This window comes from Oryx dammah, unplaced genomic scaffold (assembly GCF_014754425.2).
Source record: "Oryx dammah isolate SB20612 unplaced genomic scaffold, SCBI_Odam_1.1 HiC_scaffold_27, whole genome shotgun sequence".
Taxonomy (NCBI): Eukaryota; Metazoa; Chordata; class Mammalia; order Artiodactyla; family Bovidae; genus Oryx; species Oryx dammah.
This window is the reverse complement of record NW_024070211.1, coordinates 46684650-46710916: the sequence shown is the minus strand read 5'-3', so window position 1 is coordinate 46710916 and position 26267 is coordinate 46684650. Positions and strand designations below refer to the sequence as shown.

General features: G+C 40.3%; 1 protein-coding gene across 1 annotated transcript in view; it reads left to right on the top strand.

Moving 5' to 3' along the window:
• Positions 1-26267, top strand: part of AOX1 (aldehyde oxidase 1) — a 70088-nt gene that overhangs the window by 7454 nt on the left and 36367 nt on the right. Inside the window, exons 3-18 of the mRNA XM_040228841.1 lie at positions 1945-2041; positions 3763-3871; positions 5741-5867; positions 8093-8154; positions 9234-9323; positions 9933-10013; positions 10567-10711; positions 11414-11506; positions 12581-12732; positions 12937-13030; positions 14700-14809; positions 15780-15964; positions 17305-17467; positions 19528-19620; positions 23509-23678; positions 24020-24149. Of these exons, the coding sequence (XP_040084775.1) occupies positions 1945-2041; positions 3763-3871; positions 5741-5867; positions 8093-8154; positions 9234-9323; positions 9933-10013; positions 10567-10711; positions 11414-11506; positions 12581-12732; positions 12937-13030; positions 14700-14809; positions 15780-15964; positions 17305-17467; positions 19528-19620; positions 23509-23678; positions 24020-24149 (1901 nt within the window). The remainder of the gene's footprint in view (positions 1-1944; positions 2042-3762; positions 3872-5740; positions 5868-8092; positions 8155-9233; positions 9324-9932; positions 10014-10566; positions 10712-11413; positions 11507-12580; positions 12733-12936; positions 13031-14699; positions 14810-15779; positions 15965-17304; positions 17468-19527; positions 19621-23508; positions 23679-24019; positions 24150-26267) is intronic.

Here is a 26267-nt window from a genome sequence, read left to right as displayed (position 1 = left end):
GGGTAAAATGGAGAATAGCAATAGTAATTAAAGCAACAAATGCTAACATAGCTTAATTTAGCATCCATTAGAATTAAGGGTCACAATATTGCTCTTCTAACTTCCAGGACTAATCATCATGCCCGTTAGAAAGAGAGCACAGAAATCTCCTAAAATGGAAGTGAAAGAACAATGGAGAAATTAAACCTGAAAATGTTACCTTGAAAAAACTTCCTAAGTAAATCATCTAATGAATGGATTCTTATTCTGCTGTTCATGAACTCCAGTGGGCTTCCAGCAGTCTGTGGATCGCACTACATTGTATGCAAACTTGTGAGACAATTGGAATTTGTACATTTTTCCCCAGAGAAGGTGAAATTCCCCAAAGAGCACAAACCTCAAACAAAAACATAATAACAATTTTCTGGAAGTCATTCAAAGTTTTGGGGCATAAAAGTAATGAATACTAATTTCCTGGTTATCCATGGTACCAGTGTATTGTTTAAGATTTGTTTCATTTGTGAGTGACAGAAAATCCCAATAGCAGTAAATAAGGTAGAAGTTTATTTCTTTCTCATTATGTTATTTCAGGTTCTCTGGGAAGCAGACACCAAAAAATGAGATTAAATATGCAAAAGTTTTATTAGGAAAAATGCCTGAGTGAAATAGAGGGGCAGTTAGAGAAGATTTAGACCTGGAACAAAGAGAGAGAAGGCTGAATGGAGGAGTCTCAGACTGCATGTAATCCAAGGCAGATTCATCAAAGCCACTGAGGGTGGTTGACAAGGACTCCCACATATCTCCATAGCTCAGAGCCACTAGTGGGAAGCAGCCCATGGGAGTCATGACCTTGATGAAAAGTGGGGTGATAGATATCAAAGTGCAGCAGCTGGGTCTCTTGGTCAGTTTTCCTCTATGTTGGAGGAAGTCTCTATGTTGAGGCACATTCTCATGGCTGTGATACTTACATAAAGGAATCCTGAAGGTAGGTCAATCCAGATTAACAAAACAATGTCACAGCATTATCAGGGGCTAAGGTCTTTCTGTCTTGCTGCTTCACCCTCCTCAGTTTGAAGCTTTCTCCTCATGGTCATAGATGACTAACTGAGGTCCAGCCATCATATCTGAATTCCAGCACAAAGGAAGAAGTAAGGGATGAGGGAGGGGCAACCCTCTCCCTTTGAGGGTATTTCCTTCCTGGAAGTTATACAGAGCATTTATGCCTCTATCTCTGTGGTCAACATTGTTAATGACCCTACCAAGCATCAGAAGAGGATAAAAAATGTACCTTTTTTATTCCAGGCAACCATATGTGAAGCTCAAAATTTAGCATTTCTATTACCAATAAAGAATAAGAGAAAAGATATGGGGAAACAACTAGCAGTTTCTTGCACTGAGAAACAGAGAAATATAGCAAATGTGGATAACATGACACAAATATTCTAAAAATTAATTACACTTTGACATTTTACTTTGTATATCATCAAAGACACACATAGGGAAAGAACAGATATGTGAGGTACTCACACCTACAAATCCTCAAGGCCATTGATATGTCTAGATTCTTCCTTCTTTTAAGTTTGGCCCTCTTTTTGGCAACCTGAGGTCCAATTGTTTTAAAAAGGAGGAGACTAGACATAACACACAAATGGGGGACTCTCCTGGCCATCCAGTGGTTAAGACTCCACGCTTCCACTGCAGAGGGCACAAGTTCAGTCCCTGGTTGGGGAACTGAGATCCGTGTGCCCCATAGTCAGAAAAAAAAAAAAATCACATACACACAAATGAAAATCAAGAATTTATAAGATTATAAATAATAGCAGCTAAGACATACATACGTCATTTGATTAATAAGTATCGAACTTAAGTGTACATTTAAGAATGTTTGAGGTTGTCTCTTAAGGTCAGAGCTATTTTACAAAGAAAATTATGGAAGACACATTATCTTTAACTATGCTTTTCCAGTCCGACTCACAGGAACTAAATATGGCTGTGGAGGGGGAGGCTGTGGTGCCTGCACAGTGATGATATCACGATATAACCCCATTACCAAGAAGATAAGGTACCTTGCTGCAAAGTCCACATATGGTTGCATTTTTATAGCTTTCAACTGTGTTGTTTTCCTTCCTTTGGTAAATATGCACACCTGCTATGTGACAGGAACTGTGGTAAACACTGGGAATGCAATGATGGGCATCAAACCATTCAGGTTCCAGCAAAAATGTTGCTTTCTCAGCCCTCCCTGATCACCTCCCCCATTCCCATGCCCCATTGCACCTCTGCAGCTCCCTGCTCCCTTATTAATGTATTCATGGTACTTCTCATTGTGTGTGTGCTGTGTGTATGTATTGTCCAAGTACATATGTATTGTCCATTGTCCCTCGGTGAGAAGATATACTCTACATAGGCAGGGATTTTATCTGTCTTGTCCACTAATCAATCCCACTGGCCTGGTCACTCTGCCTAGCATATAGTAGGCACTCAGTGTTTACATTTATTTATAAGTGAATAATATCCTTCTAAGGCCTTCCCTGTAGCTCAAACTACGGTAGAGAATCTGCCGGCAATGCAGGAGACCTAGTTTCGATTCCTGGGTCAGAAAGATCCTCTGGAGAAGGGAATGGGAATCCACTCCAGTATTCTTGCCTGGAGAATCCCATGGACAGAGGAGCCTGGCGGGCTACAGTCCATGGAGTCGCAAAGAGTCGGACATGGCTGAGTGACTAACTGCTACTGTTAATATCCCCCAGTCTTTCTTTTGTGTATATATTTATGGAAGCATACTGCATGTACAGTTTAGAAGCTTCCGTGCTACACTTCTTATGAATATCTTTTCAAAACAATAAATATAATTTTAATGGCTGTATATGTGCTATCATATATATCACCGTCACCAAAAGGTGCTGACAGGTTATTGTTTGGTTTTCACTATTATAAAGGAGTGGATCAGTGAGTACTCATATGTCTATGGATATTTATATTTATGTTTGCGATGATTTCTTGATGATAGATCCATAGAGGTGGAATTGGAGGGTAAAAGGATGAGTGCATCTTTAAATTTTTATGGCTTCCAGCAAGATTCCTCTCAGAACAGTTCTATCAGTTTACATTCTTTTCAGCAGTCTATGAATTCCATTTTCCCAAACCTTTGTATTCTTAGTGCATTACAATTTTTAAAAATTGTTGTCATTTTCTTTGATAAAAATGGTTTCTCATTGCTTAATTTGAAACCCTCTTGATTGTTATTGAGGTTGAACCTTTGTTTCACATATTTGTTGGCCATCTGTAATTTTGTTTGGGAAAGTGAGAACATTTTAGGAGTCCTTTTGAGTTAGATATTTTCTAGCAGGAGATTTGTGGGACTGAGGAGTTCTGTGTTCCACGCTCTGTTTCTTCTTCTGAGGCAAAATATCAAATTAACTCTATTGCCCAAGCAACCCCTGGCCTGGCATCTGCTTGGAAGATGGAATGTGCTCCAGATGATTGTCACATGTGACTAGAGAAACGAATGTCAGCCCCTCCGTCAACAGAAAAGAAAAAAAAAAAACAGTGGAAACTATTCTGGAGTTAGAATTGGAGGCCTAATTTGAATCCCATCTGACACTCCAGCTGTGATCCTGAGCAACTCACTCTGACCCTCAGAGTCGTCGTCTACAAAATGGCCATTAACTAAGGGCAAAATGTCTATGCAAAGCTTGGAATATCTTATAAAATCTGCCATATTGGAGGCGCTGCTTTACCACTAGATACAATGTAGTTTGTGCTTCTCTTTTTCATATGAAGACATTATCCAGCTAATGCCTGTCTGACGCCCATCTGTTCTCTGTATGGGGCTGCCGTCACCACAGTAGAAGGCATAGGAAGCACCAAGACCAGGATTCATCCTGTTCAGGTGAGAGAGGGCCTCTTCTTCATAGGGTTTCTGTGCCTTGAAAATCATTAATCACACGATGAGTTCCTGAAATTAACACAGTAGAGCAGTGGGCCCTGCTGCCTGGGCATAGTCCACAGATGACACAAAGCGGCAGGCAGGAGTGGAACTTGAGACACATGACTGACTTGTCAGAAAAATACTGTTTAAGACTAGAGAACTCTTTCCTAAAAAGAGAAAAAAAAAAGAACTTGACATCACTGGGTTGTTTTCTATATTCTAATTAAATGAGACCTGTCCATTTTATATCTTCCAAACTTATATAGAAAAGAGAGCCATCTATGCATTGCGGGATAAATGTTTTGTTTTTGTTTTTTTTTCCTATAAAGGGAAATGTAACATGATTTTAAAATTGAATGAAAATCTCAGCTACCAAAAAGATTTGTTGAATTTAGGGCTTATTTGGAAGCTATGTAATGGTAGCTGTCAATGAATTGTAAGGCTTTTCTCCTAAGGAGGCTCCTTGTTAGAACTTTGCCTGAAGTGAAAGGACACCTCAGATTCCTGACTCTTTCAATTATTTATATGCTGCCCAGAAAGATGCTCTTGCTACTTGTTTTTGTCTAAGATAATGAGTACCACTTAAGAGGAGAGGAGAGGAAGGAAAAAAAAAAAAAGAGGAGAGGAGAGGGGAAAGATAGTCCCAGCACAGAAAATGGGCAGGCTTCATATTCTTCAGGCAGTCTTGGCTTCGGTTTATTTTCTATGAAACCTTGTTACCTAGAGGGAGCAGATTCTGCCTGAATACACTTGTGAGACTTGGCTGTTCGGAGGCATGAAAACACTGTCATTTAGTACCTGCTGCCCTCCTGGCAGTAAGGTAGCCAGACAACGGCTTCCAAAATGGGCTTGAACCACTGAAGTTAGACTCAAAAGAGAACAGGCTGGGGTGGGAGGCAGGGAGATTTGGAAGAAAAATCAAAGCAATCTTTCCTTCTTGACTGTTGTTTGGATTAACGATAGCACTTTGTAAACAAATTCCAATGGCAACCCACTCCAGTAATCTTGCCTGGAAAATCCCATGGACGGCGTCGCTAAGAGTCAGACACGACTGAGTGACTTCACTTTCTTTTTTCACTTTTATGCATTGGAGAAGGCATTGGCAACCTACTTCAGCACTCTTGCCTGGAGAATCCCAGGGATGGCAGAGCCTGGTGGGCTGCCGTCTATGGATTCGCACAGAGTCGGACACGACTGAAGCAGCTTAGCAGTAGCAAAGCATTAGGGCTATATGCTCAGTTGCTCGGTCGTGTCCGACTCTTCGCAATCCCATAGACTGTAGCCCACCAGGCTTCTCTGTCCATGGGATTATCCCAGCAAGAATACTGGAGTGGGTTGCCATTCCCTTCCCCTGTTAGGGCTTTACTGGGCAGATAAAGGCACTCAGGAAATACTTGAAGTTTTTTCAACTTGACGATAATTCAGTTCATTTATTTGAAGGACTTCCTTTATCTCAGAAATTCCCCTTCTGACTACAGGTTGAAATACTCAGGAATCTTTTAAAAATGTGTGTCACTGACCCACCCCCAGAGATTCTGTCAGATAGTTTGGGGTGCTGCTTGGACCTTGGAGATTTTAAAACTTTCCCCTGCAATTCTGAAGGCTGAGAACTTTTGAATGAAGCTCAAAAAGCTGGTGAGGATCAGTCATCATGGTTACCCCAGTCCAAGAAAGGGAGAGATACCAAGGCTGAGAAGGATTTTCTGGGGCCTCTTCTCCAACTTTAATGTGCCGTGAACCACCCAGGGATCTTGTTTGAATGCAAGGTCTGATTCAGTAGGTCCGGGGCCGGTCCCAAGCTTCTACGTTTTAATGTTTCTGTGCTTACAGGAGAGGATTGCCAAGTGTCATGGCACACAGTGCGGCTTCTGCACCCCTGGGATGGTGATGTCCATGTACACGCTGCTGAGGAACCATCCGGAGCCCACCCTGAGTCAGCTAAATGATGCTCTTGGTGGTAGGTTATATGTGTGTGCGCTTTAATTTCTAGTTTCTAAATGATGGTGCTGATAATAGCTATTAAACACTTACCAAGTGCCACACACTGCATTAAATGCTGTATAAACAGATCTTCATTTACTCTTTATGATAACTTTATAAGGTAGGCACTATTATTACCTCCCATTTCATAGATGGAGAAACTGAGGTTTAGAGAGAGTAATTTACTAAAAATTATACGGACACGACTGAAGTGACTTAGCAGTAGCAACAGCATACCACCAATAAGTAGAGGAGTTAGTTTGTTCAAATCAGGTTTCAGACAAGACGCACATACTGCTCTTGGCTGACACATTTCTCAAGTCTCTCTTAATCTATAAGGGTCTCCTCCTTGTTTGCTTATTTTAATAATAACTACAACACCAGTTTATTCATTTACCCTCCAAGGAATTCAGTTATCTCCAGTTCTGTCCTACTGGGGTGGGTGCTTTCAGGACGGTATTATCAGAGGGCTCCTAATGAATGCAACATGAAATCAGAGACTGACATCTTCTGGTGATACTTATTTCAAAGAACTGCCTTTATTTGGAGCTAGTTTATCAAATTCAGGAACTCAGTGTGTGTGTGGAGCTGGTGCTGGGTCTTGGAGGAGTCTTCATTATCAAGATTCTGAACAATTCAGGGAAGCCTGGCGTACTGCAGTCCATGGGGTCGCAAAGAGTCAGACACAACTGAGCCACTGAACTGACTGAACAATTCTAAGGAATAAGAGCCTTCCAAATGCTATTTCACGTGATATCCTCCTTGGCTCTTTGTCTCCTGTCTCCCAGAGACTTTATTTCTCTGCTGTATTACATGGGCCTAAAGCTCATGTGCTCAATTCCTCTGCTGAAGTATTCCAGGGAAGACAGGACTAAACAGAAGTAAAAAGGAGAGATGGTGCATAAGACACAAACTGGACTTATTTGTCCTTTGGTCTTTGGCCTTATTTGGTCTTATTATGCATTTGATCTCATGGCCATTTATGATGTAAACAAGTGACAAGAGGCTCTCAAGTTTTAGGGTGCTTGAGACTCACACGGGAATTTGCTAAGAATGAAGATTCCTGAGATCCAACCCCAGAGAGGTTGCTTCAGTGGCTTTGTTTTTTGAATGGATGCCAGATTTTGGGGTTGGAGGAGAACATGGGAAATGGACCACTGTAGAGAAACGCTGGCCTAATGATTTATTGTAAATAAATTGTGTACCCATTGCTTCTAAAGCTTAAAAACTGCCTTTGCTTCTATATAATACCTTTGACCTGTCTAGCAACTGAAGCTTAGCTCTCTCTCTTTTTTTTTTAAATATCAAAATTTAGCTTTTTTACATTGTCTTTTACTGATCTTGAAAACCAAAATTTTTAATTGAAGTACAGTCGATTTACAATATTGTGTTAGTTTCAGGCGTATAGCACAGTGATTGAGTATTTTTGCAGACAACATTCTCTCATAGGTTATTATAAGAAAATGGATAAAATTCCTTATGTTATACTGTAAGCCTCTATTGATTCTGTATTTTATATATTATTGTTTGTCTTTGTTAATCCCATACCTGTAATTTATCCCTCCCACTTCCCTCTTCCTATTGTAATCACAAGTTTGTTTTCCATGTCCATGAGTCTGTCTCTGCTTTGTAGATACATTCCTTTGTATTATTTTCTATTATTCTACATATAAGTTATATTGTATAATATTTGTCTTTGATTTATTTCACTAAGCATATTATTCTCTAGGTCCATCCACATTGCTACAAATGGCAGTATTTCATTCTTTTTTTTAATGACTCAGTAATATTCCAACACAGACACACCCCACATCTTCTTTTTAGCACTTCATCTTCTTAATCTAATTATCTGTTGATGACCATTTGGGTTGTGAAAATTAACCCTCAAATATTGCTGTATACCAACAGTTTTTGGCTTGAAATCGCTGTGTTCTTTGAACAGCTATCACAAGCAGAGTATATAATAACTGTTTGCAGAGAGAAAATACAAATAGCTGAATTGTTAGACCCTGCCACAAGACTATCAGCCAAATATCCCAAGTTGTTGACAAAAAGAAAAAATTTGATTTTGTGGATTTGGTGGACTGAAATGTCAAACAGCGCTTCTTTCTTGGGTGGGGTCCTTATTCCCATCAATCTCTTGGCCAGCTGTGCCTGTCTCTAGATTCCTTGATTAACAATACTGGATTTTTTCCCCTTCAGGTAACCTGTGTCGTTGCACTGGATACAGGCCCATAATCGATGCGTGCAAGACTTTCTGTAAAGTGAGTAGAAAGGAACACATTATTGAATATATTTTTTCCCTAGTTAAATAAAATGGTAGGGGGTAGCAGATGTGATTGGAGAAGGAAATGGCAACCCACTCCAGTGTTCTTGCCTGGAGAATCCCAGGGACGGGGGAGCCTGGTGGGCTGAAGTGACTTAGCAGCAGCAGCAGCAGCAGATGTGATTAGAAGAACAGCCCACTGTTACTAATGCAGGAAAACTTCTTATCTCAAGGTCTGTAATTGCTGTTTGTTACTTGATCTTGGGCAGGGCGCCTACCCTGGTTCATTGAGCTTGCCTGGTAACCACACGATAAGCACCTGAGCACTTTGACATTGGCCATTGTTCATTGTGCTGAGGGGTCTTTCCTGACCTGTTTGTCTGGGTCAGGTACCCCATCCTGGTGCTCCTGTAGCCCTCTGAGCACACCCCTACAGCAGCCTTGGTCGTATGGTGGTGTAATTGCCCATTTACTCTTTCGTCTTTTCACCAGGAGGTGGTCTGCTTGGTGCTTCGCCAATGTGTCAGTTGAGTAGGCACTCAATCAATGATGAATAAACAACATTGAGATGAGGCACATGAGATTAGCTTTTGGAATTTAAATGATGAAATAGTGCATCACAAGAACAGAGTGATAATAATACTTGTTATTATTAATAAAATATTTTACCCAGAAATAAATTATTAATACCAAGTTATTGATAAATTGTTAATAATAAATTATTTGTTGCTAATAAAATATTAAATCAACCATTGTTGTTATGTGCCAGATTTTGTCATAAGATCTTTACAGCATGGTGGCTATAGTAATAATATTGTGTTGTATACCTGAAAGTTGTGAAGAAAATAGACACATACACACACACACACACAAATTTTAGCTATGTGAGGTGATGGATGTGTTAATTAACCTGGTTGTGATCATCATTTAACAAAGTATACTTGTAATGTCAAATAGTCACATTGTACACTTTAAATATGTATAATTTTATTTGTTAATTATAGCTCAATAAAGCTGAAAAAATATTTAGTAGAATCAACAATAAATTCTTGGTTATTTGTTTTTCTCACTCACTAGACTTCTGGCTGCTGTCAAAGTAAAGAAAATGGGGTTTGCTGTTTGGATCAAGGAATAAATGGATTACCAGAATTTGAGGAAGGAAATGAGGTCAGTGAAACGTAAATTTTTAAAGATTTTCCCAGGACATCAGTAGAGACCAGCTTACTTTTAGGAAGAAAAATGGCTGTGCAAGTTTTTGAGGCGTGTCAGCACGTCCTCTCCCCCATTCTCACTCCATCATCTTTCTTAACAACTTCATCCCTCACTCCAGACATTACTCTCAGTCACTTACCACTATCTGCAGGAGGGAAAACACACTGATCTCTTAGTGTCTCTCAGTTTTTAAAAAAATGTGCTTCAAGTCTTTTCTCTAGTGGAGATATTAGGGAAAATGGAAGGGCAGGGAGAGACAAGAGAGGTGACAGGACATTCAGGGGAAGGTTCTGGTTCTCAGCTGTGTCTGGCCTGCTGCCTCCTCTGCTTCCCCCAGACCCCAAGGAGCATGTGCAGGGCTAGGGGCCCACCGGCAGCTGCACTGTCGCTAGCAACCTGGTCTGTGTGAAAGCCCTTGGCTTAGAGCCCAGGTACCATGGCTGGTCAGCGGGCTTTTCTGTCTGTCTGTTCTGTGTCTATCTTCATCTGACCTCATTCCACAAAGGATTTAAAGTAGGGAGAACTGCCTGATGACAATAACTTCTGGTACTTTCTCTTTTTAAGACAAGTCTGAAACTCTTCTCAGAAGAGGAGTTTCTGCCATTGGATCCAACTCAAGAGCTGATATTTCCTCCTGAGCTAATGGTAAGTAAGGCAAAGTTGAACTCATGCCAGAAGAATTCATGGTGAAATGTGAAGAAGGATGTTTGCTATGGATCCTCTTGAAAGTTGATTGGCAAGTAGGTAGTATCCATCTGCCATTCTCAGTCCAGTCTAAAGAGTGTGAGACTGAGGGAGGAACAGTTGATTGTAATAATCAGCAGATAGTATCTATTACAAAATGCCCTGAAATGACAGCATCTGGAGGTTTAGACATGTTTTCTTCTTCCAGTTTTGCTGAGTTTTGTTCTTCCATCAAGTGTTTTGATGAAATTAAATATGCAAGGTATTTTTAAACTTTGAAATAGATTCTTTTAAGATATAAAAGAACCAACAGGAAATATAGTCTCCAGAAGGAGTGAAATATCGTCACATTTTTGTCCCATACTCTGATTTCTAGTAAACACTACTTTTAGGTCACTGTTATTTTATTTTTTAAAGAGATCTCTCTTTCCTTTCCTTGTTCCTATAAAGACAGCAGAAGCAGGTGGAAATGTTATCATGAGATGATCTTGAATCTTTGTTGCTTTTTCAATAGACAATGGCTGAGAAAAAAACACAAAAGACCAGGATTTTTGGTAGTGATCAAATGACGTGGATTTCCCCAGTGACCCTGAAGGAGCTTCTAGAAGCCAAAGCCAAGTATCCTCAGGCCCCTGTTGTCATGGGGAACACCTCTGTGGGTACGTAGGAACCAGGAACTTCCTAGAAGAAAACTGAGGAAAAGGGCTTCAGGGAGCAAAACCTCAAATATGCATGTTCTTGGGCAAAGCAGTCTGAAATAACATCTTAACCCATCTATGCTTGACTTCCCTTGAGGATTGCTCAAGAGACTTGCACAGCTTCTGTTACATACGTGAATTCCTGTCTCTCTAACCGGAGCAGTACACAGAGTTGAACCCCAAAGTCCTGCTCTGTGACAAGTCAGCACAGCTGTCCTGTCTTTCCATGTGGAGTCTGATCTGGGGCTGGGATTTGCAGTTATTCTGTTTCCTCTCTCCGTGGTGTCTCAGTGGATATAGTAGGTTTTCTTAAATTGCAGTGACAGGGTCTTTCTGTTGTGTCCATTGTAAACTCAGTTTGACTGCCTGCTTCTTGGAGGAGTCTCCCAGAAGTCTTCCCAAGGAGAATTCTGAATATGCCCCAAGACGACTTGGATGTGTCAGCCAAGTTTTAACACTGACAAATCCAGATGGCTCCACAAGTTTAGTGAAATTCTGTCTGTCCTTTTTCTATGTGTGTGATTTAGCAATGAACAGAGCTATAGAAAGATATGTCATTTTTATATGTTCTAAGGACATCAGTTTTAATCACAATTTCAAAAATTAAAAGGCAGTTAGGCCCCCCTTCATCCTAGTTTACTTATTTTTTTTTCTAATCCTCAGGCCCTGACATGAAATTTAAAGGCATCTTTTACCCAGTTATAATTTCTCCTGATAGAATTGAAGAACTGAGTGTTGTAAACTATACAGATAATGGTGAGTCCTCAGGGTCCCTCCTTTCTTAGTTAAAATGCATTAAACAGTTTATTTCTTTGCTCAGTAGACATGCAGAAGAAATCTTCATGATTATAATATATAGAGAGATTCCCTTGTAAGGTGATCACATTCTGGAGGAGGTTCAGGGAAGAATCCTCTATGATTAGAGGAGATACTGTCTGAATAGTTAGATTTTCACTGAAGAACTTTTATGTCTGCCATTCAGGGAACTGTAACAATTATTCAGTGAAAGGTACCATGCCAAGTGCTGGATAAACAATAAAGTTGAGAGTCTTTGCTCTCCAGAAGCACAGTAGATAACCAAAGCAAGTTTATGTATTATGCAGCTTCCAAACTGGCTTTTCCATTTCCATAAAGGAAACTGATGTAATGACAATGATGAGAGGCAATGAAATGTGAGTTTGAAGTCTGGCTCTGGAGTACAGTTCCTGACTATGTCATATATTAACTGAAAGACGTTAGTCAAGATACTTAACTGAACCTCAGTTTGTATGGGGTTATTACTATTTTCAAATCTTTGTTAGAATTCAAGAAGATTCTGTAAAGTATTCAGCATAGTGCTTGATACAGTGAGTATTCAAAAAATTTAGCCTCCATCACCTCCACCACTATCACCCCCACTGTCACCAACACCATCACCTCCTTCACCACCACCATTACAACCACTGTTAACTCCTTTGTGTGTATTCAGTGGGATCAGTGGTATCCAACTGTTTGCGACCTGTCAGACTGTAGCCCGCCAGGCTCCTCTATCCATGGGATTTTCTGGGCAAGAATACTGGAGTAGGTTGCCATTTCCTCTTCCAAGGGATCTTCCCAACCCAGGGATCAAACTAGCATCTCCCGCATTGGCAGATGGATTCTTTACCACTGCACCACTTGGGAAGCCCACCTCCATTACCAACCACGATTCCTGCCATCACCACCATGAGCACCAGTAGCAGGGCAACGTGTATCTAGCATAAGAATCCCATATCTGCAGTCTAAAATCTAATGGACATTTCCAGGTCAGCAGTGATCACATTGTGTTCTCTGCAAATGATTCCATTTCAGGGCTGACCGTAGGTGCCGCTGTCAGCCTGGCTGAGATGAAGGACATCCTGGCTAATGTGACCCGGAAACTCCCCGAGGAGAAGACACAGATGTATCACGCTCTCCTGAAACATTTGGGAACTCTGGCTGGGCCCCAGATCAGGAATATGGCTGTATGTATTTGATGACAGTAATAGCTAGTGTGTGCCCCTTGAATGACCATTCCTATCAAATCGTGACATTTTCATTCTTTGAGAACAGACAAAAAGAATAGTTTTCCAAAGCTTTGATTCTTGTAATAAGCTTGATTCTTATTTTACCACTTGTGTCTTTATAATTTCACAACTGGGGTGAAAATAACCCATTATTTTAAAAAGTCTTTAGGGGGCCACATAGTGAGCAGGCATCCAGATTCAGATCTGAACCCCCTCCTGGCTGTGGGCAACTGTACCCTCAACCTGCTGTCAAAAGGTAAGTGACACCTCCTTCCTGGGGCTTATTAAATCCTGTTCCTCCTCTTCTTTTGCTTCTCCGGGGTTATAGGAAGTCCAGTTTTGACAATTAGTATTCTTTCTAATATTAATAATTCCATCTCCCTTTTCAGATGCTTGGAAAGTCAGTCAGTTGGGGTCTTAATTGTACACGCACCTAACGTCTTCATCTCCTTCCTTTTGAAGGCTTCTGGTAGATATTTTCCTATGCTGGTTGCCTGACCAGTGTTGGTTAGTGTCCTGCTGTAATCTGAAGAGTGAAGAGAACTCTAGGCTCATACTTGAGCTGTCATTGATGGAAGCCTGCAAGTCTTTTTCTATTGAACAGTGGTTGAGCTTCATCCTATACTTTTTTGAGTTTTGTTTTTGAAAACTAAGTCTAAGATTTTTTCATTTATTTCTTTCATTTCAATTTAGTCAACAATTATTAGATAGATTCAATTGGTCCTCTATAAATCTGTATTTTTTTATTTAAAAATACGTACTAACTTTCTCTTATCTGCATTGTTAAATGCCAACTCTTCATAGCATCTAAACCACAAAATTATCTTAATGAAGATGTATATTCTGTTCTAGGTTCATCAGTCCATATTTCTCAAATCCACATAAATGCATTAATATATGATACTAGTTTTTCTCTTTCTGACTTACTTTTTTACCTCACTACAGTTGACTCAAGTTTGTTCCTTTTTATGGCTGAGTAATATTCCATTATATAGATGTACCACAACTTCTTTATCCATTCATCTGTCAGTGGACATATATACACTATCATGTGCAAAATAGTTAGTGGGAAGTTGCTAAATAACACAGGGAGACCAGCCTGGTGCTCTGCGATGACCTAGAGGGATAGGATTAGGGGAGGGGAGGGAGGGGAGGGAGGAAAGGGATAGATATGTATATAATTATGACTGATTCATGTTGTTGTATGGCAGAAACCAAAACAAAATTTTCCACCAATTAAAAAATAAAGTTCTAAAAAAGATGTATATTCAGTTATCAACTTAAGTAACATCCTTTAAAAAATCATTCATGGAGAATTAGGTTTTGTGATATAAATATAAACATCAAAAGATTCTTAGTTTTTATCCCAAAGTCCTATTTCATTATAGCTTTAAATAGTTCCTCCCTCTGATATATTGATTAAAGAACAGAAATTCTTTAGGTGCTGAGAAAAGATAGAAACAATTAAGACTACATCTCACTAGTGTAAAAATTCATTAAAGGCAATTTATTCACTATTGTACTGAGTAGAGTTCTTGATTATACACAATAAATGTTTGTTGAATGACTTGATTAGAATATCAAAAGAGATATTAATATCTTCTTTCTTCTCACAAATCTCAAAATGAATCGTACTGTTCAGGAAGTGATTCCTAAGGTCCTTCTCTGCCTGACCTCGGGCTACTCACCTAGATATTTTTATTTATAATCAAGAAAAAAGGCAAAATAAAAATAAAAAAGATGGGCTCTAGATGGGATGAAGCACTATAAGACACCATTACATGGTGAAAGACTTTTTAAACAAGGGAAGAGCACTTCTTTTCCTGATCAATTTCCTGTATTTGGTAGAATTATTTCCCAAATTTTGGGAATTTGATTGTTTAATAAAAAACAGATGCCAAGGAAAGTGTTCTTTCTTTCCACAGAAGGAAAACGACAGATTCCTTTAAATGAGCAGTTTCTCAGAAAGTGCCCAAGTGCCGATCTTAAGCCTGAAGAAATCTTGATCTCAGTGAACATCCCGTATTCAAGGAAGGTGAGTCTGTCCTTTCAATTTCTTCATTTTACCTGTGAGCATACAGCTTGTTAATTCCAACATATAAGAGAGTTTAAAAAAAAGGTGCGGTGTGTTTGTAGTGGAGAATATGAGGATCTGCGAATATTTTTCACTTGTATTAAGTACTCTCCATCATTCCTAGAATCAGGAGACCTTTAACTCTGCTTTTCTCTCCATCCTTCTCTCTCTCCCTGCCCCCCTACCTCCCCTCATTGAAACCAAGTTCTAAAGTTACCTTCCTACAAATTTCTAAAAATTCTTTGTACTGTGAGGCTTTGTCACAAGTAAGACTTGAAACTATTCCTCTACTTACACCTTGAGGTTTTGAAGAAGCTATAAATTTACAATAGAACTTAGTGGTAGGAAGAAGGGCTTTGGAGTCAGACTCAAGAGTGAATCCTAGTTCAGACCTAATGAATCAGTCTGAGCCTTGGATTCTCATCTGTAAATGGGAAGGATCGAGCCTACCTTGGAAAGTATATGATTTTGCTAGCTAGGGCTGCAAAGAACCACAGCCTCAGTGGCTTAACTACACTCTCACTTCTGGAGGCCAGAAGTCTGATATCAGGGTGTTGGCGGTGTTGATTTTCTCTGAAGCTTCTCTCCTTGGCTAGTAGATAACTATCTTCTCTCTGTATCTCCACATGGTTTTCCCTCTGTGTCTATGTCCAAATTTCCTCTTCTTATGAGGACACCACCGTGTTGGATTATCGCCCACGTCAATTATCTCATTTTTAACTTAATTGCCTCTTTAAAGACCCTAACTCCTAATACTGTCACATCCTGAGGTACTACTGGGAACTAAGACTTCAAGATGTCACTTTTGAGGGGACACAGTTCAGCTCTAGAGAGTGTGGCAAGGAGCCAGTGAGGCAGTGCATTCAGACTGCCTGGCGCATAGTTGTCCCTCAGTGTGTTTCTACCAGTGCCACTTCACTTTTGCTTTCAGTGGGAGTTTGTGTCAGCCTTCCGACAAGCCCAGCGACAACAGAATGCACTCGCAATAGTTAATTCGGGAATGAGAGTGTGTTTCGGAAAAGGAGATGGCATCGTCAGAGAGTTATCCATTGCATATGGAGGCGTTGGTCCAACCACCATCCTTGCAAAGAATTCCTGCCAGAAACTCATTGGAAGGTATGGAATCATGTCCTGAGATTCCAGGGAACCAACTGGCTCTTTCTATGGTGACATGTAATTACAAGAAAAATACTTACCACCTTTCTGTTTAATGACTTGGAATTCCAACAAGATTTCATGATTATTTCCATGCGTCTTAGTGAATCCTGAAGTGGGCACCATATAGTGTGTGTGTGTGTGTGTGTGTGTGTGTGTGTGTGTGTGTACCTATCTCCCAATAGTATTGATATAGAGACACAGTAAACAAAATGAGTAAATCTGGATTCTTTATTGTGAGAGAATAATTTATCATTATGAAAGATTCATTATGGGAGTTTGTTTTACAATAACTTGCTAAGTGTATTGCATACCTGGCTGTTTATTTCTATAGGTAATAACTTGACTATAGATATAGCCATTATTTCTTAAGCCTTCACTAGGTATTGATTACCATTCAGAAGTAATAAACTAATGGTTAAAACCGTGATCTTGATCAAGCCACACTGCCTGGGTTAGAATCTCATTTCAACTCCTATAAATTATGTGATCTCAGTCAGCTTACTTAATCTTACAGTACCAGTTTCTTTATCTGTCAAAGGGGAATAATCATATCTCTTGCCTCATAGGGCAGTTGAGAGGATTAAGTGGGTGAATACATTGTTGTTGTTCAGTAGCTCAGTTGTGTCTGACACTAGGACCCCATGGACTGCAGCACGCCAGGCTTCCCTGTCCTTCACTCTCTCCAGATATGAATACATAGATGTGAATACATGTCTCCTGGAATCAATACATGTAAGGTGTCTAAGTAAGTAAGTGTTAGTCACTCAGTCATGTCTGACTCTTTGTGACTCCACAGAGTGTATAGGCTTCTATGTTGATTGAATTCTCCAGGCAAGGATACTGGAGTAAGTTGCCATTCCTGTCTCTAGGGGATCTTCCCAACCGAGGCATCAAACCCAAGTCTTCTGCATTGCAGGCAGACTCTTTACAGACTGATCCAGCAGTAAGCCCCATAAAACAGAATTAAAACAGAACCTAGCATGCAGTCAACATTCTAGTGATATAAGGGGCAGTTACTCCTGGGTTGAGGACTTAACACAAGTTGTTATTTCTTTCTCATGACCATTCCAGGAGGTGAATTCTACCATGATTGCCCTTTTACAGGTGATGAAGTGGTGTGCCCAGGTCAGACACCCTGAGAGTGGTGGACTGTGATTTGAACTTGGATTTCCTGACTCTGGAGCTTGTACTCTTTTTTTTTTTTTTCCATTAAACTGTCACTCTTTGTCTTACCTGTTAGCTGAGCTTGTGGGGTAGTGAGTCCTATTGGGCTAGGAATCCTCTTTTGAACCTCACAGGCCCTGGAATGAAGAGATGCTGGATGCAGCTTGCAGGCTGATTCTGGACGAAGTCTCCCTCCCAGGCTCAGCCCCAGGTGGGAAGGTGGAGTTCAAGAGGACCCTCATCGTCAGCTTCCTGTTCAAGTTCTACCTGGAAGTGTCACAGATTCTGAAGGAGATGGTAAGTGGAACTGACCACGTGTTCACTTTTGCAGGCCTTGGGGCCTCTGAGAATGCCCAAAGCAGAAAAGGCAACAACCCCTGCCAAAAAGCTATCGAATAGAGTAGAAAAAACAACCCACATCGGAAACTCACGGGCTTGCAGGGAATATGGCAGGCCATCTGATGATGGGGTGTATGTTTGGGGAAAAATTGCAAGTCAAGCACAGAGTTGTATGGGATCTGATTTAGCACCACTCACTTATTTTTCTGACCTGTTGTGTGTCTCGATGGCGTTCAGAGAACTTGTTACTGATTTGAATATATTTTCCCTCAGAAAAGCGTTTCTTCCACTTGCTGAGGTTTACCTTTGTATGTTTGGCTTTCTTCTCTGGGTTCAGCTTTGTTTCTCTCACTTGTAAGATGGTGATGGAAGCCTCTCCATAAGATTTCTGAGAAATGGGTTATCATGGGAAAAGGCTTCATATGGTCCCTAATACTCCAGAGAACCATGGTGAAGACTGCTTAATAATCACAGTAGAAATCATCCAGGCATTCTTGCACCTGGTCTCCCTTATGACAAACAGTTAAAGTTTACAAGACTGTTGACTAGGAAGGACACAACAAAAAAATATTTATTTCAAAATAAATTTGCTATACCCAAAGGGAACTTGAGCCATGTTGATCACATTAATCCTAAACTACAGCCACCAGACCAAACTAGATCAGAAGCCATGAACAATCCTCATGTGGTATAGAAATTAGTATATATGATAAAAGAAATAAGTATGTGTGATCATAAAAAAAGTATGATCACTTTAAATTAGAGACATAGAGTTCTCTCTTATCATTGCTTCTGCAGGTATCTTCTCATACATGAGAAGAACAAAAAACCAGAACAGTCATATCAAAGGTTTCAGAATAGAAGCTTGAAATTATATATAAGAGACTTATTGTCACCAGGTTACCCAAAGAGAGAAAATAAAGCCAACTCCTTCAATTAACAGCAAACTAATATAATTTATTGAATGAATCAAATGATATAAATTACAACTTCCATCTTATAGTCTTTTACCTTCAATTCAATTTCGTCTATTAATATTGCTCTACTATTCAAAATAATAGGCTTTGTTGGCTTTAATTTTCTCTTAAAAATTTTATATTGTAAAAAATAACCATTAGGTGGTACAGATGAACTCACTTGCAAAACAGAAATGGAGATACACAAACTTATGGGTACAAAGAGGGGAAGGGAACATGGGGTGAATTGGGAGATTGGGACTGACATACACACTACTATGTATAAAATGGATAACTCATGAGCACCTACTGTATAGCATAGAAAACTCTACTCGGTGCTCTGTGATGACCTGTAAGGGAAGGAAAACCAAAAAAGACGAGATTTCTGTACATGTATAGATGATTCACTTTGCTATACAATAGAAACTAACACAGCATTATAAAGAAGTATACTCCAAAAAAATTAATTTAAAAAATAAGAAAGAACCATTAGGTGCACTGTTTAAAATCTTGTGTAAGGATCAAATGACCCAGGTTTACTCAACTCTAGAAGTGTCCCTCTTAGACCCTGGAATGCTTCCTGCTGGGAGGCTGTGGCAGAGAGGCAGCCCCAGCATCTTCCCTCCTTCCTGGTTGACCAGGGGATACAGAACAGTTTGATACTCATTAGCAATGGTGCACCTTTGCTCTGACCTTTTCCTGGTTTAAGTCCTCTCTTCCTTTCTAATTATTTACTTAGCTTCTACTTTCCTGTTTTATTGGTTTGTAAGTCCTCAAATCATTTAGGAAGGCATGTGAAAGAATCCTAAAAAACATAAAGATTTTGGGAGTCAGTGATCTCCTGTACTCACTTAGCTCTTCGTTAAACATCGTCCTATGCATGGATCTTCCAGAGAAGTGTCCTAGAGATCAGGGAGAACCCTGCTTATACTTCCAGGATTCTGAATTAGGCAAGTACTTAAAAAAAGGTTAAACTTCACAGCAGAGCTAAGAACCATGCTATCTTCTGTCCCAAGACCATTCTGGCATATTTTAAATATCTACAATGGTTCTACTTTTCAGGACCCTGTTCACTATCCTAGCCTTGCAAGCAAGTATGAGAGTGCTTTAGAAGATCTTCGTTCCAGACATTACTGGAGTACATTAAAGTACCAGGTTAGTGACTTTTTTTCTTTCTTTCTTTCTTTTTTAAATTCAAAAGACCCAGGCTAAAGCTTCTTCATGTGGACATCCCACATATCTCTCAGTGATTCTCATGACTTTTTAGCCTGAACTCCCCTTCTGGTGAAACTACAGCCTACTTAGTGTTGATTAAAACTTCAAAATCAGGGAAGAATTGTGATTAATAATGAAGCTAGCAATGGCTATGTTTTTAAGTGTCTGTTTTGAACTGGAAGAGTTCAAATGCGTTTTTGTTCTGTGACTTTGTACCACTGATACGAACAAGCTGCCTAGTCTGCCACGTGCCCTTGCCCTTGCCCTTGGCCCTGTATCAGGGCCGTGGGCTGCTTTGATTTTATTCACAGAGCCCTTGGAGGCTGATGAAAAGGCAGTAATGTTTTTCGAAAGAGCTGCTGGTTTAGTTTGTTTGAATGTGGTGATACTTTGTTCTCCCAGTCTCCCTTCTCCAAGTGTTCTCTCTGTGAATTAGAGTTTTAGAGCAAGAATCAAGCATAAGTTCTAAGAGTTTAATTTCAGGCTCTCCTAATGAAAGCTTTTAGAACAGAATTTCTCATAACCTTCAAATGGACTTTTCAGCTACAATGTCGTAAGAGTATTGCCTGAAGTCATCCTATTGGTCAACTGGATAAGATCACTGTGTTTTCTTTGAAATTATTAGCAAGAAACTTTACCTTGAGGGTTTTATTAAGTGAAGAACATGAAAAGGCTTTTAAAAGATTCTTTATAAATAGATTCAGTTCATTGGATCTATTGTTGGACTTGGTTATAAAACTTTGCGTTATGTTGTAATGAACAATGAAGTTGATGTATACCTCTTCAGTTTTTAGGTTCAATATGTTCAAAAATCAAATACACCAAACTCCATTGAAAGTGTGGAAAGTGATCATTTTGAAAGTCAAAAATAGCTTCCGTTTTTCCCAGTGTAAAATACAGTTACTGCAATGTTTGGCTTATAAATACCTTAACATTGCCTTGACCATGGAATAAACTTCAACAACCACAGGAAAAACAACAAATGAATGGGCTTTCAAACCATTCAAAGAAAAGTGATAATCTTCACATAATTTGTTATTATAGATTACAAGACCAAGTTTTGGAAGTAGTGTATTTCTCACACAGATGTTTTGATTTTGTTTTTGTTTTTTTCTGGGTTTTCACACACACAAATACCCACTTGGCTAGAAGAACTTCAGCACTCATGACCAGCATTTTTTTTTTCTCCAAATCAGAGATCACCTGTTAGAGGTGACAGTGTTCTTTCCTCCATGGTGTCTTTAGCTGTATAACAAGCACAAGCAAGCAATCAAATACATACTCTTTCATTAGTAGAGTCATTACAACTGGCTTTAATGACATTTCATCTTCAGCTAAATTAATCAGTTTCATATTTATATGTATTTATATAATATGTTCATATTGCCTGAATATGTAAAATGTTCTCTCAATTTCCCCCTTCCTCTACATTTGTGACCTACTAGCCACCTTTAGTTAATGGTACCTAGGCCAAGTTCTAAATTATTTTCATTCATAATCTTCTGCTTTCTAGTTTATATAAAGTCAAGATGAACACACACACACACAAAAGCTCAGCTAATACTACTTTTTTGTGCCTTGTATTGTAGTAACTATGAAATTGAAGTTTACATTTAAGTGAAACAAATATGGACTTTAAAACAATAAATGTTAATCAGTAAATGTATATTTTTCTGTAAAAGAGTACATTTTATATGAAATATGAATAAGTTCAGAGCATCCAGGGCTTCCCAGGTGGCACTAGTGGTAAAGAATCCACCTGCCAATGAAGGAGACTCAGGAAATGTGGGTTCACTCCCTGGGTCGGGAAGGTCCCCTGGAGAAGGGAATAGCAACCCACTCCAGGATTCTTGCCTGGAAAATCCCATGGACAGAAGAGCTTGGAGGGCTACCATCCCTGGGGTCACAAAGAGTCAGACATGACTGAGCACACACACACACCACTCTAGGTGATAGCGAACATCTCATTTATTGCCAATGTGCAACGTGTAAGCTTTCTCAACTGCACATTCTGGGACTCAGATACGAAAGTATGTACTTTTAGAAAATTTCCCATGTGTGCATGCGAGTTGCTTCAGTCATGTCTGCCTCTTTGGACCCTACAGACTATAGCCCCACCTGACTCCTCTGTCCATGGGATTCCCCAGGCAAGCATGCTGGAATGGGTTGCCATGCCCTCCTTCGGGGGATCTTCCCAACCCAGGGATCGAACCCTCCTCTCTTCCATCTCTTGCATTGGCAGGCAGGTTGTCTACCACTAGCCCCACCTGCCTTAAATGCTACTGATTTAGAAACAGCTCCCATGGCTTCTCTTCCCCCAGGCGGGGTCTTGACCGGTAGGTGTTCTGTTGGCAGCTGTTCTCTCCTCCCTCCTGTTATGTGCTGCGATCACTGTGAGCCTCATCTCGAAGAGAGTCCCTGCCCCAACCAGGCTTGGGGTGACCCCGTGAACAGCAGCGTAGGGCAGCAGGCGGGATGGGGAAGAGAGGCCTTTAGCTCCTCTAGCTCTCTCTGGGCCTCACCTTGGCTGACCAACCTCGGGCCCAAGTCTTCTAGAGCAAAGGCTCTGGGCATCTGGCCTCAGCCCTGGTGCCGGTTGAAAGACTGATCCAGTGACGTGTGGATGGGATGGCTCAGCACTGCCTCACAGGGCAGAACTCCAGGCCTCAGAGCTGCCTTCTCCTTTCCGAGAGTAGCCTTTAGATGGTGGCTGCTTGACTGGCAGTTTTTCTGGAATTTCCACCTCCCACAGTTCCAGCAGCAGCACCTGTGGCAACTTTAGCCTTGCCCCTAGTCTCTGAACTTGTTCTATTGCTGCTGTTGTTTTGCTCGGTCGTGTCCGACTCTTTTCTGACCCCATGAACTGTAGCACTCCAGGCTTCTTCTGTCCATGGGATTTCCCAGGCAAGAATACTGGAGTGAGTTGCCATTTTCTTTTCCAGGGCATCTTCCCTACCCAGGGATCGAACCTAGGTCTCCTGCGATGCAGGTGGATTCTTTACCACTGAGCCACTAGGGAATGTCTCTTAATTCTTCTTTCTTCATACTTCCAATCTTCTTCTTCCAATAAGCAACCAAGAAAGCTAACAGTTCTCTCATATTTGAAATACTGGAGGAGATGTTGTATTTCTTAATTTCATTTTGGTTAATGAAACACATGTAAGGTATTTATGGTAGCACAAGGTATTTTTAAAGTAAAGGTATTTATACCTTATACAAAGTATTTATAAAGCCAGTGGCAAGACATTTTACTCCATGGGTCTCTAAGAAATAGTAACATTAATGAATCATTACTCAAAATGCAGCTTTCTGTGTCTTCATTCTTTATCAGGGTTGTCTAAGTGATGAGTCTTACCATTGGTAAGACTTCTTCACTCAAAATAGAAAATAATAAAAGCTCTTGTGATTGAGTGCACTTGATATTTTCTACAACCATGGTAATTAGGCTTTTCTGCAAATAGTACAAATGACATGCCTAGCTACAAGAGTAAGATAATTTTGATAATGAAAGTTAAGGATATACATGAGCATTTGTAAAAAGACGTAATTTTATATAATCAAGAAGATTTATATTCATTTACTTACACAAATAGAATCTGTGTTAAAGATATTTGTGGTCTATATTCAAAATAGTGGGGAAAAAAAATAAGAACAACACCATGCCTACACATCCCAGTTTGCCTACTGAATTACTGAAATAAGTTTACTGTCCTGGTGTTATTAACAGTGATGTTTTTATTTTCAGAAGTGTTCTGGCTTGAATGTAAATTATGTAGAGTTGTGCATAATATGATTATAAAAATGATATGTTGGTTATCGATTAAACAGAATGCAGACCTAAAGCAGCTTTCTCAAGACCCAATTGGCCATCCCATCATGCACCTGTCTGGTATTAAGCATGCCACGGGCGAAGCCGTCTACTGTGATGACATGCCTGTAGTGGACCGGGAACTGTTCTTGACTTTTGTAACAAGTTCAAGAGCTCGTGCTAAGATTGTGTAAGTGATGAAGCTTTTATCCAACAAACAATAATGATTACTTTTGGAGGATAAGTCACGTTAGTGAAAAGTAATTGTCTGAAGAGGATAGGCTATTTGTTGGCAATGTCCAATGTAGAAGTGAAATGGGGTCGAAGTGTAGGATTTACTACAATTTGTCCCTCCATAGAAAAATTTCATTGTCCCAGAAATTCTTTCTCAATTGTGTGGCATAGAACTATTGTAAGGTTTTTGGACATAGCTTCCCTCTCTTATATCTTATTCTCTGATTAAGCACATTCTCCATGGCTGCAGGCTGTGGGGCTCCTCTGAGTAGCTCTGTTCTGTGTGTTCTTGTCTAGGTCTATCGATCTGTCTGAAGCTCTCAGCCTGCCTGGGGTGGTAGACATCCTGACTGGGGAACATCTTCCAGGCATCACCACCACCTTTGGCTTTTTAACTGACACTGAACAACTTCTGTCAACAGATGAGGTACTGCATTTTTGCTTTCTGTTTTAAAGGTAACTTCCTCGGGGACTTCCCTAGTGGTCTGGTGGTTAAAGCTCCACGTCTCCATTGTAGGGCGTGTGAGTTCACCCCCTTACTGGGAACCTAAGATTCCACTTGCCTCTCGGTGTGGCAAAAAAGAAAAAAAAAAAAAAAAGTAACTCCCTCAGTTATTGGCACTTCATATTTTCTTAAAGGTAGCATTGAATTTGGCACATCATAAAGGATTCCAATATTCTTTGAATGCTTATTATAAATCACTATATTTTAATAGTGAATTAGTTCAAAAACATTCATATTCCACATAAGTAAAGAAGTTGGCTAGTTATATAAAAGACACTTGAGTGTTTTATATTTTCTTCTAACGGTGGTAAGATCATGTGCTGCTTTCATACTTAGGAAAGGATAAATGAGAGGAGAATAATGAGAAATTTTATTTGCTAATCTTTGCCCTGAGAATCCTGGCTATGGGTCCAGTCTCGGTGTGTCCAACGTCCAAGTTCAAGTGGTATCCCCACTATGAAGCCTTTCCTATCCTTTAACCCAGGAGTTCTCTCCCTGTCTGAACTCACCCTGACTCATTCATTCATACCGTGGGTATTTAACAGGCATCTTTTAAGTGAGCACCTGCTGCAGGTGAGCAAGCCCCGTGTGGTCCTTGTTCTTGCAGAACTTAAGGAGAAGGCAAAGTGAACCTGTATTTACACTTTCTACCCTGTACTGAGCTTATTTATTTCAATGTCTTACCTATTTCTGCTACCTGGTAAAATGTCTGGAGTGAGAGCCCATGTCTGATTCATCTGTAGATTTCACGCTGCTTCCTACAAAGCAGGGTAAATAAGCAGAGGAACACTGATAGCACTATTGCCACCTGAAAGTTTCAAATGATAAAAAACATTGACTACTGTATCTGAAGCCATGAGGAAATGCAGCCAGGGCAGTGTCCAGAAGGTTTTCTGCTTAACTTCCACTCAGTGTTCACCCAAAAGAGCTTCATCATTTGAAAGAGTCTCTGCCGCTGGCTCTCACTGGGATGCTTAGTTGATAAAAATGAAAGTTTGGTGACTGAATGTCTGAAGTCAAGGTTGAACTCTCTCAAGGCAGGGCTGTGTGGTCCTGGAAAAAGACGATGAGAACTATGGCTTTTGCATAAATGTTAACTAGACAAGCAAAGCCATCTTGGGCCACACGATAGCACAACTCCCTGAGGTGTGGACACATTGACTCTGAGCATCTCAGGGGCGTGCCTGTGTACCAGGTCATGCAGCAAACCCCATGTGTGTGGAGAGCAGAGAGCAGAGCCATTGATTGTCTCTGTTAGTTTCATTCCTAGTTTAACATTTGTCCTTATCATGCTATGTCTTTTAAAAATCATTTCATTGCAGAAATTTTAAACACACACAAAAATAGAGAAGGAGAGTACAATGAATCCCCATAAACCCATCATCCAGCTTCAACAATGATTAACATCTGCAATTCTTGTTTCATTCATCTACCCACTGACCCCACCCACCTACACCCAACAAATACATGTGTGTGTGTGCACCTGGATTTAACTCTTTTTTTACTACCATTTTTATCTGGTGATAAAACTACTATATGCTTACTGTAGAAAAGTCCTAATAATCTAATGTCAATCTGAAAAATGAGTGATTGTTTTGATTTGGATCACAATAAAAGGTGTAAAAGAGAATCCAATGGTCCCATGACTTCTTCCAGTCCTGACTATTTCACTTTTCTAGAGCCTTGGTTTCCTGTTTCCCCATCCACTTTCTGCCCTGGTCCCTGGGTAAACTCCTTAGGCCATCTGCCTACCCCACCTGCAGGTGAAATGGTGACTGCTCCCAACTCACTCTTGGCCCCTACAATCATGTCTCTCCCTGAAAAAGCCTGTGCTCCCCAGTTCAGGGCAGAGACCACTGTCCCCTCCCTCCTTCCTCTCTGGGTGAGATGGTCTTGACCTTCTGGTCCTTCCTGTCATGAAGGCAGAAGTCTCCTCTCAGAATGGCCCCATTCGCAGTATGGCAGCCCCAGGTCAAGCCATGGGACTGACTCTCCTAGGCCAGATGGCCCTCAAGCATCCTCAAAGCCTGAGGCAGCATC